Source organism: Pyrus communis, chromosome 7, assembly GCF_963583255.1.
Source record: "Pyrus communis chromosome 7, drPyrComm1.1, whole genome shotgun sequence".
Taxonomy (NCBI): domain Eukaryota; kingdom Viridiplantae; phylum Streptophyta; class Magnoliopsida; order Rosales; family Rosaceae; genus Pyrus; species Pyrus communis.
In genome coordinates, this window is record NC_084809.1 from 23,942,745 (window position 1) to 23,957,563 (window position 14,819).

General features: G+C 41.3%; 1 protein-coding gene across 1 annotated transcript; it reads left to right on the plus strand.

Annotated features, from left to right (window-relative positions):
- Positions 1-1,132, plus strand: LOC137741006 (senescence-specific cysteine protease SAG39-like). The gene is made up of 2 exons (XM_068480814.1): positions 1-442; positions 540-1,132. Exons 1-2 carry the CDS (start codon positions 1-3, stop codon positions 1,130-1,132), a joined length of 1,035 nt encoding a protein of 344 aa, XP_068336915.1.
- The last annotated feature ends 13,687 nt before the right edge of the window (positions 1,133-14,819 follow it).

Genomic DNA, 14,819 nt, shown 5'->3' on the forward strand with positions numbered 1-14,819 from the left:
ATGGAGTTCATTAACCTGCAGCCGTGGAAATGTATGTGCTTGAGCTTGATCCTCATGATGGGAGCCTGGTCATCCGGAGCCACTTCTCGCACTCTACAAGATGCATCGATGTACGGGAGATATGAGCAATGGTTGACTCGTTATGGTCGCGTATATAACAATGTTAATGAGAAGGAGACTCGTTTCAAGATATTCAACGAAAATGTGGCGTTTATAGAATCTTCCAATAAGTATGCAAACAAACCTTACAAATTAAGCGTCAATCAATTTGCAGACCTTACAAATGAAGAGTTCAAAGCCTCAAGAAATGGATTCAAGGGACACGAGTGCTCCACGAAGACAACTTCGTTCAAATACGAAAATGTGACCGCATCATTACCAGCAACAATGGATTGGAGAAAGAAAGGAGCAGTAACCCCCATCAAGGACCAAGGCCAATGCGGTAGCTAGTTATATAAACTTCTAGCTTATTTATTTATATCAACTGGTTTGATTTGATACTTATCCTAACTAGTTTTAATTCCAATATGAAAATACAGGATGTTGTTGGGCTTTTTCAGCAGTGGCCGCCACAGAAGGAATTACACAGCTTACAACTGGGAAATTAATCTCTTTGTCTGAGCAAGAGCTCGTTGACTGTGACACTGCAGGTGAAGACCAAGGATGTGAGGGCGGGTTGATGGACGATGCCTTCCAGTTCATCCAACAAAATCACGGGATTAGCACAGAAGCTAATTACCCCTACGACGGTGTTGATGGTGCATGTAACTCCAAGAAGGAAGCCAGCCATGCAGCCAAGATAACTGGCTTTGAAGATGTCCCTGCAAACAGTGAAAAGGCCCTTCTTGCCGCAGTAGCTCACCAACCTGTTTCTGTTGCCATTGATGCTAGTGGTTCCGACTTCCAGTTCTATTCAAGCGGTGTCTTTACCGGAACCTGTGGAACGAGCCTTGACCATGGTGTTACCGCTGTTGGTTATGGCGTGAGTGAGGATGGGACTAAGTATTGGCTAGTGAAAAACTCATGGGGTGCAGAATGGGGTGAAGCTGGGTACATAAGAATGCAAAGAGATGTTGCTGCAGCGGAAGGACTTTGTGGCATTGCTATGGCTGCCTCTTACCCCACAGCTTAATTAATTTTACCACCAACAGTTAAATCAATACCTACTATATATATGCGTTATAGGTACTGTGAGATCTAAGAAATTCCTGTGTAAAATACTTGTGAGATCTACGTATTTTGGCTGTAAGAACTAGCCATTTTATTGAACTTTATATCGTAAAAGCGTAGGCTTTCCTATCAAAATGGTAAACAACTTTCCATGCTTTAATAAACTGGTAACAGCCAACTAAATCATTCAGGTAAGATCAGCGTGACGATTTATTCTAATTATTTAAAGAATCCCTGCACAATCGCAATATTAATTCTAGACGGATTTTGTGAAACCGTACACTAGGGCAATTCAAATTCATCTAAATTACAAGGAGGGAGGGAGAGAGTCTAAACTTGGAATGAAGATGAAGACCAATCCACAAGGGAAATCCACTAATTTTTGTGATGTAACAAATTTTGCTCTCCACATTTGTAGAGTCTACTGTAGATCTCTACTCATATCATTTTCATTTGTTCTAGTAATATCGTGCTCGTGCTTGTTCTTAGACCCTGTGTTTTCTTTGATTTTCCGAAGTTTAATTATGTCAATATTATGTATTCTGATAACCTAAGCAGCACTTACGTGACTGCCAATTCGTTGTTTCATATATGCCTGCACTAAACATATTAAGTTTGATTATCATTTTGTTTGTGAGTGGATCCAATTGGGTTCTCATCAAGTTCATCACATACCATCTGTCGATTACCCAGCTAACATTCTCACCAAGGGACTATACAAGTATCACTTGTTCGTATTCGGTCCGAAATTGTCTCTTCCCCGTTGCCGCTGGGGAAAATACCCCCTAGTTAGGATTCATTGTTATGCAAGTATTTGTAAACTAATTGTATTACGTTTAGTTCTCTTCAAGAACATGTTTCCTGATGCCCCAGGAGCTTTTGGTGTATATATATCATTGTACATTAATTGTTGGTTTGGTAATCATTTAAGTGTTTAGTCTTTTAAAGTATGTCTAGCAAATACTTTTAAAAACATAAAATAGAAACTAAAAAATGTTAGTATGAGCGTGATTCTCACAGTTTAGTAATAATCCTTGTTGTTGATGCAAATTTCTGCCGTCTCTAGATTTGATGAAATGCACTTGCAAAACAATCAACACCTTTGATTAAAGACCTAAGCCTCACGCGCCCGTGGGATTGAGGAGGGGGGGTTAGGCCAATGGATCTCTGATGCCTAAGTTAGTTTCTCTGAAAAGAGTAAGTGTTTAAGGCTTAGGGTTGTAAAAGCTTACCGAAATTTGGTAGAATTGGGGGTATATAGAGGGGAGTGGTCAACCACGGTGTTAGGGGTTTGCCCTACACATGGCGGCATCCTATTAGCCAAGGTTTATGGAGAAATATTCTCAAGTCATTAAATAGGAAACATTATATTGAGATAATGGAGTAATTATCCCTAATTGATTTCAATTGGGATTACTTACTTCAATGGAGTCAATCTTCAATTGGGAATGTATTAAAGATAGGATTTGGGTAATTAATCCTTATCTTTAATGCTTTGACGTTTCCTTGCTATGGGCAGGTGAGCTATGCCCAGTCGTATTCAGCTGCATGGACTTTCAAGGGTGTGAATTGCGCATGGGAGCATCTGAGGAGTTTGCCTATTTAATGAGGGCAATCTTTTCTTTCTTGAGAAAAAGTCCACGTGTCGCCTCTAGAATTTTAGAATTATTTTAGGCTCCACAAATGCCCCCACACCTGCTAAGGGCAATAAGTGTAGAAATCCCAAGATGCATGGGTTTGTAGACTTGTTTCCTAATTTGAACTAGATCTTCTTCCTTGATTTGGAGATAGACTTCTTCTAGGAAAAGGAAACCAATTGCCCCCAGTACTTATTTAATTCTGCCTTAAGCAGGGGATTAAATAATTTTGGAGAACAATCATCATTCTAACAAGAAAGAGAGAAGCCAGAGGAAATTTGTTCCTCCTCCCCTAGCTTTCTTCTTCTCTTGCCTTTGCAAAGAGTTATCTCTCGTTGTTGTTCTTCCTCTTCGTGCCGCACCAAGGTAAGAAAATTTTGAATTTTTTATCTTCTTAATTTTTTGGAACTTTAAGGCTTGAAAAATTGGCTCGATGAGGACTGAGGAGGTGTGTGAAACGTGGTAGGGGTGCCATGGGGCTGCTGTGTTGCAGTGGGCAATGTGGGCTACTAGTGGCGCTGCACGGGAGTCGGCTGGCATGAGCTAGAGACTCGGCTAGGCTGGGCCGATATGCTAGTGCGTTGGACGTTGGGAGGCCAGCTTGGGCTGAGCCTCTATTGCTGCTGGGCACGGCCTGTGTAGGCGAGGTGAAAGAGAGTGGGAGAGACCAGCGTAGGTCGGCTTTCTGGTCATTGCGACCTGGGCTAAGAAGCCTGGGCCTTTCTGGGCTTGCGCGTAGGTCGACTCTCTTTTCCCATGCCCGGTCTTTTCTAAGAGGTGATCTGCTACATGAAATGGGCACTTGCTCAGTGCTCCCTGAATGCGGTACATGTGATGGTGGAGATTTCGAACTTGAGTAGGTTCTTTGATCTTAGCTTGACTATTAATGAGTTTTGGTACTTCTTCGAAATTAGCCATAAGGAAGGCGTGGGGCAGCTGAGGTTTTGCCATAGGCTGTTTGATGCTTCCTACAAAGATGATCATGAGTGGACGAGAGATACCTTGGAGGTAAGTGGAGAATGAGAGTCTAACTCTTTTCCTGAGCTGCATGTTCTGACTATCTTTATTAGTGGTAAGTGAAATGTTTTTTTCCTGGCCTACTTGAATTTTTGTTAAGTTACTTCATTACTTCAATTTATTGATCATCCTTCTTACTTTGTGTAGATTCAGATTTTGGCTCAACTCTAAGAATTTTGGTAGATATTAAGAAGGTGCACATCGTCTTGGGCATTCCTGCTGAATACCGAGAGTGGCGTTGGTTGCTCAATCCTCTTCACTGGGAAAAAGGTGGGCTACCTCCAAAGGAAGAAGTGTTGCTCGTCTGATCGCTGTTGTGGAGGCTGCTTCCAATGATGGTGGAATGAAGAAACCTTATTCACCTGCTTGAGAGCTTTCAGCCAAGAAACCAACGACTTATTATGCTGCTCGTGTGGGCTCGTCTACTACTGAGAAGCTTGTCATCGATCTAACTTCTCCCAAGGGGGGAAGAAAAGGACTGTTAAGTTTAAGTATATGAAACCTGCCACTCCGAAGGTGGCCATGACCATTGCTAAGAGGATTGCCCAGCAGAAAGGTTCGATGGTGCCCCCGATGTTTGGGTTTGTGTTAATGCGTATCTGGGGAGCTAAGTCCGGTTCGACTCTAAGAGGCTAGCCACTATGAAGAGAGGGAAAGTGGATTTTGTTGCTAAAGTGGCGCTTTGACTTGTTTTTCCTTCTGCTACAATTGATTCTTCTGTTGAGAAAGGGAAGTCTGCTCGAACAGACAGTTATGAGAGATCCAATAAGTTTGGTTTTAGGGAGTTTTTTGAAATTTGTGCGCTACTAAAGGCTGACCTGCTTGAGGACGTCGATGCATGTGCTAAGTTTGTTGATAGTGTCGGGAAAGTTGTCGTCTGCTCAAACTATTTTGTGAAGCGTCCTGCCTACTTGAGGAGATATTCCATGCTTACTACAATACATAAGACATCAATCTTGGTAGCTGAGTTTATGCGGGTTGATCAAGATGTTGTCAAGTGTGCTAAGGAGGTCGAAGTAGCGTTGACGGCTCAGCTTCGCTCGGTTGGTGAAAAGATCAAAAAGCTCGAATATGAACTCGTCGTTTTGAAGGGGTCTAATGTCTTTGCTCCTACCTCTGTGCAGCTGAAGACCGTTCATCAGGAAGTCATCGATTTGAAGGCTAAGCTTAGTGCGACTCATGCGATTAGGGGTGGATGGTAGAGGAACCGCAGGTAGGGGCGGGTAGTGTAGGTTCGAGGTGGGTACGGGCCGGGTTTTCTTTTTTTTTGGGAACAAACGGGGAAGGGCTAGGTCGGGCCGGGCCATGGTTATTTACAGGGCAGGTTAGTTCTTAAACCTTAGAAAAACGGCCCCGGACCGGCCCATTTCTAATTATATTCAACGGTGGAGATTGAATGATAACCTATCATTCAATCTGAATCGCTAATTTGTAACATAGGTTTCTAAAATCCCAATCAATTTCAAACTTCAATGAATCAGTCTCAGTTACTCTCGAATCTCGATCTTTCCAACACTCCCCAGTCCCCAACCCTCTCAGCTCTCTCGAATCCGTAACACCACTCCTCCATCCACCTTTTCCGACACGACTCCTGCCAGCCACAAGCAAGCCACACATACAGACAAGCGCACGCACCCTGCTACTCACTCTCTAACTCCCACACCCCACCTCTCTAGTCTCCACCGTCATTCCTTCGAGCCTTGACTCCCTCAACAGCTACTGTCTACCATCGGCGTCAAGACTACCATCTACGTAAACAAGACTTTTTGGGGTGGGAAAGTCGAACCTGCTTTCTAGGTTCACTAGGAACGAGTTTAATTTGGAGTCCAAGTCTACCATCGGCGTCGAGTTTGCCACCAAGACTTTGACTGTTGATTCCAAGCTTATCAAGGCTCAGATTAGGGACACTGCTGGCCAAGAAAGGTGATATTTTTTCTCCTATTTCTCTTTTCCTCTCAATATTCTCAATATTGTATGCGCAGCTCAATAGTTAGTAGGGTTATTCTTTCAATTATTGATATCTGAAGTGAATAGGTGATAGGAGCATATTCATGCGACTTAAATGGCTTGTTCTCGTGCATTTACGTTATGTTTCTCTCGTTATTTTAGTCCTTTATGCTTCTTTTGTGTGTTTTCAGGTTCTAAGGGCCTAGGGAGCAAGAAAGTGCATTTTGAGGCCATTTGGAGCATTTTTGGGCATGGATTGGATAGCTTATCCATGGAGCCAAGAGGATGGACGAATTTGAAGGCCTTGTATTCACTTTGGACATAAAACAAAGGGCCTAGCCCATTCTCTCTTATTCTCTCCCTTATAGCCATGCAAAGAACCATCCATTCCATCAAAAACAATCCATCAATTCACATGCAAAACCACCATTAACACACATGCACCCAAACAAAGCCAACCTAGCTAACCCTACATGCATTCTTTATTCACTCTTCATCATTGCATTCATTCTCCAAACACTTTCATTAATTAAAACACATTTGCACATCCATTCATTCTTTCCCCAAAGCCGTGCATTCCCAATCCCTTTCCAACATTTCACATGCATTTCCACCTTGGTCATGCTTTCCCATTTCATTATTCATTCACTTTGCATTCATTCAATCAACCCACATGCACTTTAATCATTCAAACATGTAGCCACATAATCATTCACCCTATCCATTCTTTGTCACAAAACAATGTCACATACACTCATCATCACACAACCTAGCTAACCCTACATGCATTATTTATTAACTCTTCATCATGCATCAACATTTTAAATCATCAAAAACCAACCCATTGCTGTGCATAATCTCTCATCATTTCAGCCACATTTCTAACTCACATGCATCACATTCATTTCCAAACAACAATCACTTCAAATGCCATGCATTCACATGCATTTACACCACCAAAAACCCCTTTGCCGTGGGCTTTCAATGCCTTTCCAGCTTTCCCTTTTATTTTCCAGCTTTCATTCTTCATCATTGCATCCATTCCACATGCATTCTTCATCATTGCACCACAATTCAATTAATCCCACACTCCATGCCGTGGCCTATTCTCATTTCAGCACACTCCACATGCAATTCCAGCTTTTCTCCTTCTCTTTGCAGCCACAAGTCACATGCATTCACTCATAATCATTCACCAAACATGCAGCCACATTTCCACCCACCTCCTAGCTGTTATGTTCCCTCCATTACTCCTATAAATACCCTTGCATTCATTCATTCAAGGAGATCATCTCATTTCATACACAACACATTACAAACACATTCTCCCTTCCCTAGCCGTGAGCTTCCCATCTCTCCCCTTATAATCCAAACACCATTTTTCCATTCCCCTTCCACTTCTACACCACTCCTCATCCATTTCCATAATCCCCCAAACCTCACCTTAGACCTTGTGCTACAACAACGAGGAAGATAAGAGGGCCTAAACGTTCATACAATTCAAGTTTGAGTTGTTGGAATGTTTAGGTGTTTCTTTGATTTCAAAGTTTAAATTCAATTCTCTTTGTTTTGTACGTATGAGGAATGGAAGAGAAGAGTGCCTAAACGTTCATACAATTCAAGTTTGAGTTGTTGGAATGTTTAGGTGTTTCTTTGATTTCAAAGTTATGAGGAACTAATCCCCCTTTAGCTAGGGGGTGATTCGAAACTATGTTTATATTTGCAATATGAATTGATTAACTTTCGTTGGAATTTCATAAGTTGTTGATTCAATTTGTTTAACCGTTTGATTGATAACTTATTTATGTATGTTTATTAAGAATGCGCGCTTAATTTTCATGCATGAATATGACGCTAGAATATAAGTGAGTTTCACCTAATCGTTATGAACTTATATTCACAAGTAGTGGAGGTTGCTTATAAACAATCGCGTTAAATGAATTCTTGGCACGAGTTTCATGCTCATCATAGTAACGAATTCCGCGTCAACACTTATAGTTTTCATAATGCTTAATGATCTTTGATTGTATCTTTATTGTGCTGTTCACGTAAAGGACTTTTGGAGAATGTTGTGAATTGCGTTGCGCTAACCCATCCAATTCATTAACTTAAGGAAAACTTGACGGTTAATTTAAGCGGACCTAATTAACCCGGAGTGTTGAGTTTCATAATTTATCGAAAGACCAACTGAGAATCAATCTTGTATGCAAGTGTAACATGTATGGAGATGAACCCCTTAGCTAGCATTCATCCATAAATTTCATATTTACATTCTGTCTAGTTTATTAACTTGTTTCGTTATTTCAATTTTCGTAAAAACCTCAATCCCCCTTTTGCTTTAATGTTCATTTTAGTTAGAATTCAATTTAGTTTGTGTTTTTAAAGCATTTTGAGTTTTTGGTTTGTCTTAGTGTTTTAAACTTTAATTTTGCGTTCTTTGAGTCTAGTTTAGTGTTTTTAAACTTTATTTTACGTTTTTGAGTCAGTTTCCAAGAGATTTGCAATCCCTCCTAATCCCCGGTCCAGAACGATCCCTACTTATACTTATACTACAATTGTCAAAAGAGGGTTTAATTTGTGTGCGTATAAATCAAAAACTGACTCAAAAACTTGCCATTCTTGGAAACTGACTCAAAAACGTAAAATAAAGTTTAAAAACACTAAACTAGACTCAAAGAATGCAAAATCAAAGTTTAAAACACTAAGACAAACCAAAAACTCAAAATGCTTTAAAAACACAAACTAAATTGAATTCTAACTAAAATGAACATTAAAGCAAAAGGGGGATTGAGGTTTTTACGAAAATTGAAATAACGAAACAAGTTAATAAACTAGACAGAATGTAAATATGAAATTTATGGATGAATGCTAGCTAAGGGGTTCATCTCCATACATGTTACACTTGCATACAAGATTGATTCTCAGTTGGTCTTTCGATAAATTATAGGCCACGGCAAGGAGGAGGAATTCTTTGCAATGGGTTCTAGTGAAGAAATAATTGAGGTTGTGGCAGCCCTTGAGTCATTGCCACAACAATATGGTAAGGTTCCACTCTCACTTTCAAATTCAGTTTCCACTAAGATGCTACCTTCTGTTGTTCAGGCACCATCGCTTGAACTTAAGCCGTTGCCGGACCATTTGAAGTATGTGTTTTTGGGAAAAGGCGAAACATTGCCCGTCATCATTTCATCAAGTCTCACGGCAATGGAGGAGGAGAAGCTTGTGAGGGTGCTGCGAGAGCACAAAACGGCCATAGGGTGGACTTTGGCCGACATTAAAGGAATAAGCCCTACCACATGCATGCACCGTATACTTCTTGAGGAGGGGGCTAAACCAACTCGAGAGGCTCAACGCCGTCTCAACCCTCCGATGATGGAAGTGGTGAAGAAGGAAATAATCAAGCTTTTGGATTGCGGAGTGATCTACCCTATCTCCGATAGCCGTTGGGTCTCTCCAGTTCAAGTCGTTCCCAAGAAGTCCGGAGTAACTGTTATCAAGAATGATGAGAATGAGCTCGTGCCTACACGCATTCAGACTGGATGGCGAGTATGTATCGATTACCGGAAGCTAAATGCCATGACTAGGAAATATCACTTTCCTTTGCCATTCATCGACCAGATGCTCGAAAGGTTAGCCGGTCATGCTTTTTACTGTTTTCTTGATGGATACTCTGGATATAACCAAATTGTGATAGCCCCGGATGATCAAGAGAAGACCACATTCACATGTCTCTTTGGAACATTTGCTTATCGTCGCATGCCATTTGGCTTATGCAACGCACCGGCCACTTTCTAAAGGTGTATGGTAAGTATATTTTCCGATTTTGTTGAAAAGATCATTGAGGTTTTCATGGATGATTTCAGTGTATTTGGGAGTTCATTTGATAATTGCTTGGATAATCTGACCTTAATTTTGAAACGATGTGTTGAAACTAACCTTGTCTTGAATTGGGAGAAATGTCACTTTATGGTGAAACAAGGTATAGTTTTAGGACATATTGTTTCAAAAAAAGGAATTGAAGTAGATAAATCGAAAATAGACCTTGTACGTCACTTACCCTCTCCTACTTCGGTTAGAGAGGTACGTTCGTTTCTTGGCCATGCAGGGTTCTATAGGCGTTTTATCAAGGACTTCTCCAAGATGTCCAACCCTCTTTGCCGATTGCTTCAAAAAGATGTGCCATTCAAGTTTGATGAAGAGTGTAATTCGGCATTTAACCAACTCAAGGAGAAGCTAGTCTCGGCCCCCATTATTGTACCTCCAGATTGGAGCCTTCCGTTCGAGCTCATGTGCGATGCATCCGACTATGCATTAGGAGTTGTTCTAGGACAAAGAAGAGACAAGCGGCCGCATGTCATATACTATGCCTCTCGGACTCTCAATGATGCCCAATTGAACTACTCCACGACGGAAAAAGAACTTCTAGCTGTGGTTTTTGCTTTAGATAAATTCCGTTCATATTTAATTGGTACTAAAGTAATCGTTTATTCTGATCATGCAGCTTTGAGGTACTTGCTCACGAAAAAGGAAGCAAAGCCGAGGCTTATCTGTTGGATTCTTCTTCTTCAAGAATTTGATATTGAAGTCCGGGATAAGAAAGGAAGCGAGAATGTAGTGGCTGACCATTTAAGCCGAATGATCCACGAGGAGCATGAACATGCCGTACCTATCCCTGAAACTTTTCCCGATGAGCAGCTGCTATCCATTGAGGTAAGTGAACCATGGTATGCAGATTTAGTGAATTACTTGGTGGCTAAACAAATTCCTAATGAACTAAACAAGCACCAACGTGATAAGCTTAAAAATGATGCACGTTTCTATGTTTGGGATGACCCTTATTTGTGGAAGTATTGCTCAGATCAAATTGTACGTAGATGTGTGCATGATTCTGAATTTCACTCAATTCTAAGCTTTTGTCACACATATGCATGTGGTGGTCATTTTGGCACACAACGCACTGCCCTCAAGGTTCTAGAATGTGGTTTTTATTGGCCGACTATATTTAGGGATGCTAGAACCTTTTGTATGTCTTGTGATAGATGCCAAAGAACGGGCAATATTGGTCCTAAACAACAAATGCCGCAAACCCCCATTTTTAGTGTTGAAATCTTTGATGTTTGGGGTATTGATTTTATGGGTCCCTTTCCTTCGTCACATGGGTTTCTTTATATATTGCTTGCTGTGGACTATGTGTCGAAATGGGTGGAAGCAAAAGCCACCCGAACTAATGATTCTCGAGTGGTTGCAGATTTTGTGAAAACTAACATTTTTGCAAGGTTTGGAATGCCACGAGTGCTAATCAGTGATGGAGGTTCCCATTTTTGTAATCGAACCATCAAGGCGTTGCTCAAAAAGTACAATGTCACGCATAAGGTGGCCACACCTTATCATCCTCAAACGAGCGGGCAAGCCGAGGTTTCGAATAGGGAAATCAAGCAAATTCTTGAGAAGACCGTGGGGCCTACAAGGAAGGATTGGAGTTTGCGCTTAAACGATGCATTGTGGGCGTATCGTACGGCATACAAAACACCCATTGGGATGTCACCTTTTCGGCTCGTCTATGGTAAGCCATGTCATTTGCCCGTAGAGTTAGAGCACAAGGCACATTGGGCCGTGAAGACTTTCAACATGGACATAGATGCAGCGGGAGTTCATAGGAAGCTCCAATTGAATGAACTTGAGGAGATTCGGAATGAAGCCTATGAGAATGCCCGGATGTACAAAGCCAAGACCAAAGCATTCCATGATAAAATGATTCGAACCAAGACCTTCACAGTTGGGCAGAAAGTGTTACTTTTCAACTCTCGCCTACGTTTGTTTCCTGGTAAGTTGCGTTCTAAATGGATTGGCCTGTTTGTTGTTACTAATGTTTTCCCTCATGGTGCAGTGCAAATCAAAAGTTCAAGGACGCAGCAAGAATTCAAAGTGAATGGGCATCGATTGAAGCCCTATTACGAGATGTTTGAGGAGCATGTCGTGGAGGAGGTACCCCTCCATGCCGTGGAACCTAGTCAAGCTTAAACGGAGGTACCGTCCGGCTGCAAGACGTAAAAGAAAGCGCTACTTGGGAGGCAACCCATGCATTCAACAAAGGAAGACTTAGAAAGCACTCCAAATCCAGATTCCTAAAAAAAAAAAAAAAAAAAAAAAAAAAAAAAAAAAAAAAAAAAAAAAAAACTCTTCTCTTTGTTGCTATTTCGTTTCTGCCTTGTTAGGTTGTTTAGTTGTTATTGTTTGTTTGTTTATTAATTGTTTGAGTCTATGATTGTAACATTGAGAAAATGTTTGATTTATTGATAGGCACTGCTAAACAAAGAAAGATGGTGCTTCACAAAGGTTGTTTGCTTGAAGCCCCACTACGTGGCTTTACTCTTGAAGCGGAAGGCGTAGGAACAGAAGGCATCGGAGCGGAAGGCGTAGGAACAGAAGGCACAGGAGCAGAAGGCATCGGAGCGGGAGGCATCGAAGATAGAGCATTCCAGGCCTCAATACTTGGCCAAGCGCTGGATGAGCCAGGAAAAAGGTGCCTCTGGAGGAAAGATGAAAACCTTTGACGGTCACTGTGAATCCGACCTTCAGACTCTTGCAGCTCATCAAGCTTCCTCTTCATGCCCGTCGAATAGTTGTTTGCAAGCACGTGCAAACTTCTATTCTCATACTTCAGCTGCTGGATCTCTTGCTTGAGACTTTCCACCTCTGCCATCAATGATTCCACCTGACGGGAGCGGGCAAGCAGGCGTTGGCCCATGTTGGATACAGAACTCGCACACTGAACACTAAGTGCGAGGGACTCTTGAACGGCCAACTCATCGGACCGTCCTGACAGCAGCCTACTATCTTTTGGAGTGAGGAGGTTCCTAGCTACTATTGTAGCTGTTGTGGCGTCCTGCATCACGGAGTCTTCACCTGTGAGAGGACCGTTAGAAGAAAAGAAAGAAGGGCGCCATACGTTACCTTGACACGGCGCGCCCGTATCACTGCTAAGGCTCAATTCCAAGCTAAGGTTCGATGAGTTTGCCATTTTTCAAAAGTGTTCAAAGAGAAGGGATGGAGTTAAATTTCAAAGGGCCGGAGTCGATTTTCTTCAGAGTGTGTTTGTTGTGGTGATCGATAGCTCAATAAAAAAGCCAAGGCGACGCGTCCACCAATTCAAAAAGCCGGAATTTCCGGCGTAATTTAGGCGACGCTTTCTCGGCTTTTCAGAAGGCGCGTTCAACTTTGTCAAAAGATTTCTTCTTTTCAGACAACACGTGGAGGCCATCATCACAACTACACATCTTTAGCCGACAAGCGCAAAGTTCGGCGACGCTTTCTCTACTTTTCAGAAGACGCGTGCAGCTTTGTCAAAAGGAGCCGCATCTGCACTACCACGTGTCGCTCAGAAATCGAAGGGGCGCCTGCTCAGAAATCGAAGAGGCGTATTCAGAAATCGAAGAGGCGCCACTATTTCAAAAAGCCAGAGTTGCGGGATCAAAACGTTTGTCGACAAAGGTAAAAAGTACCACCACTTGCTATTATCTCTATATATGTCGACCTTCGTCTTTTATGGCAGAGCAAACTGATGCGAGAATTAAACGCGCACAAATTAAACCCTCTTTTTATCAATTGTAGTATAGGTGCAAGTAGGGATCGTTCTGGACCGGGGATTAGGAGGGATTGTTAATCACTTGGATTTGACTCAAAAACGTAAAAACACAATATAAAACACTAAACTAGACTCAAAGAATGCAAAACTAAACTTTAAAACACTCAAACAAACTAAAAGACTCAAAACAGCACAAACACTCTCAAATCTGCCTAAAAACCACTTTCTGGGCAGTTTTGAGTATAAACACAAATTTGGACGAAATTAAGTTGTAACTTGACTCAAGACTCTTAAAAACACAAACTAAATTGATTTCTAACTAATTTGACATTAAAGTAAAGGGGGATTTAGGTTTATACGAAAATTGAAATAACAAAACAGATTGTAAAACGAATTTGATGGAATGGAATGAATGGATGATAGAATAGCTAAGGGGTTCATCTCCATACATGTTACACTTGCATAATAAAACGATTTCCAATTGCATTTCAATAAACCATGAATTCTCAACGCTCCAAGTTAACCGTGATGCACTAATTAACCTTCAAATCTTCCTAACGTTATTGAATTGGATGGGTTAGCGCATACAACAATTCAAAACATTCCCCACAAGTCCTCAACATGAATGCATAGAAGAGATACAAGCAAGAATCATTACGCTCTATGAAAATTATAAGTGTTGACGAGGCATTCATTACTATGGATTGCATGAAACTTATGCCAAGAATTTGTTTAACGCGATTGTTTATAAGCAACCTCCACTACTTGTGAATATAAGTTCATAACGATTAGGTGAAACTTACTTATATTCTAGCGTCATATTCATGCATGAAAATTAAGCGCGCATTCTCAATAAACATACATAAATAAGTTATCAATCAAACGGTTAAACAAATTGAATCCACAACTTATGAAACGCAATTAGAAGTATTCAAATCAAAATGCAAGCATAAACATATATTCGAATCACCCCCTAACCAAAGGGGGGGTTTAGTTCCTCATGGTACAAAACAAAGAGAATCAAAGAAACACCTAAACATTCCAACAACTCAAACTTGAATTGTATGAACGTTTAGGCACTCTTCTCTTCCATTCCTCATTCGTACAAAACAAAGAGTATTGAATTTAAACATTGAAATCAAAGAAACACCTAAACATTCCAACAACTCAAACTTGAATTGTATGAACGTTTAGGCACTCTTCTCTTCCTCTTCGTTGTAGCACAAGGTCTAGGGATAGTCTGATGGTGTGAATGGTTTGGGGAGTGGTGGAGGAATGGAAGAGGAGTGGTGGAATATGGAAGGATGGTGTTTGGATTTGTAGGGGAAGACTCACGGCACAAAGGTGGTTTATGGTCTACATTTCTGCAATGGATGAAGTGTATGAATGGAATGGATGGACTTTGTGAAGGGCACGGCCCCAAGGGACCAATTTCTGTTGTGAAATGAATTGTGTATGGTATT

What these genes read in the sequence shown, in the direction of transcription:
- LOC137741006 (XM_068480814.1), top strand. Translation starts at nt 1, where the DNA reads ATGGAGTTCATTAACCTGCAGCCGTGGAAATGTATGTGCTTGAGCTTG. An exon ending in CAAGGACCAAGGCCAATGCG is followed by an intron (nt 443 to 539) that starts GTAGCTAGTTAT and finishes ATGAAAATACAG; the next exon opens with GATGTTGTTGGGCTTTTTCA.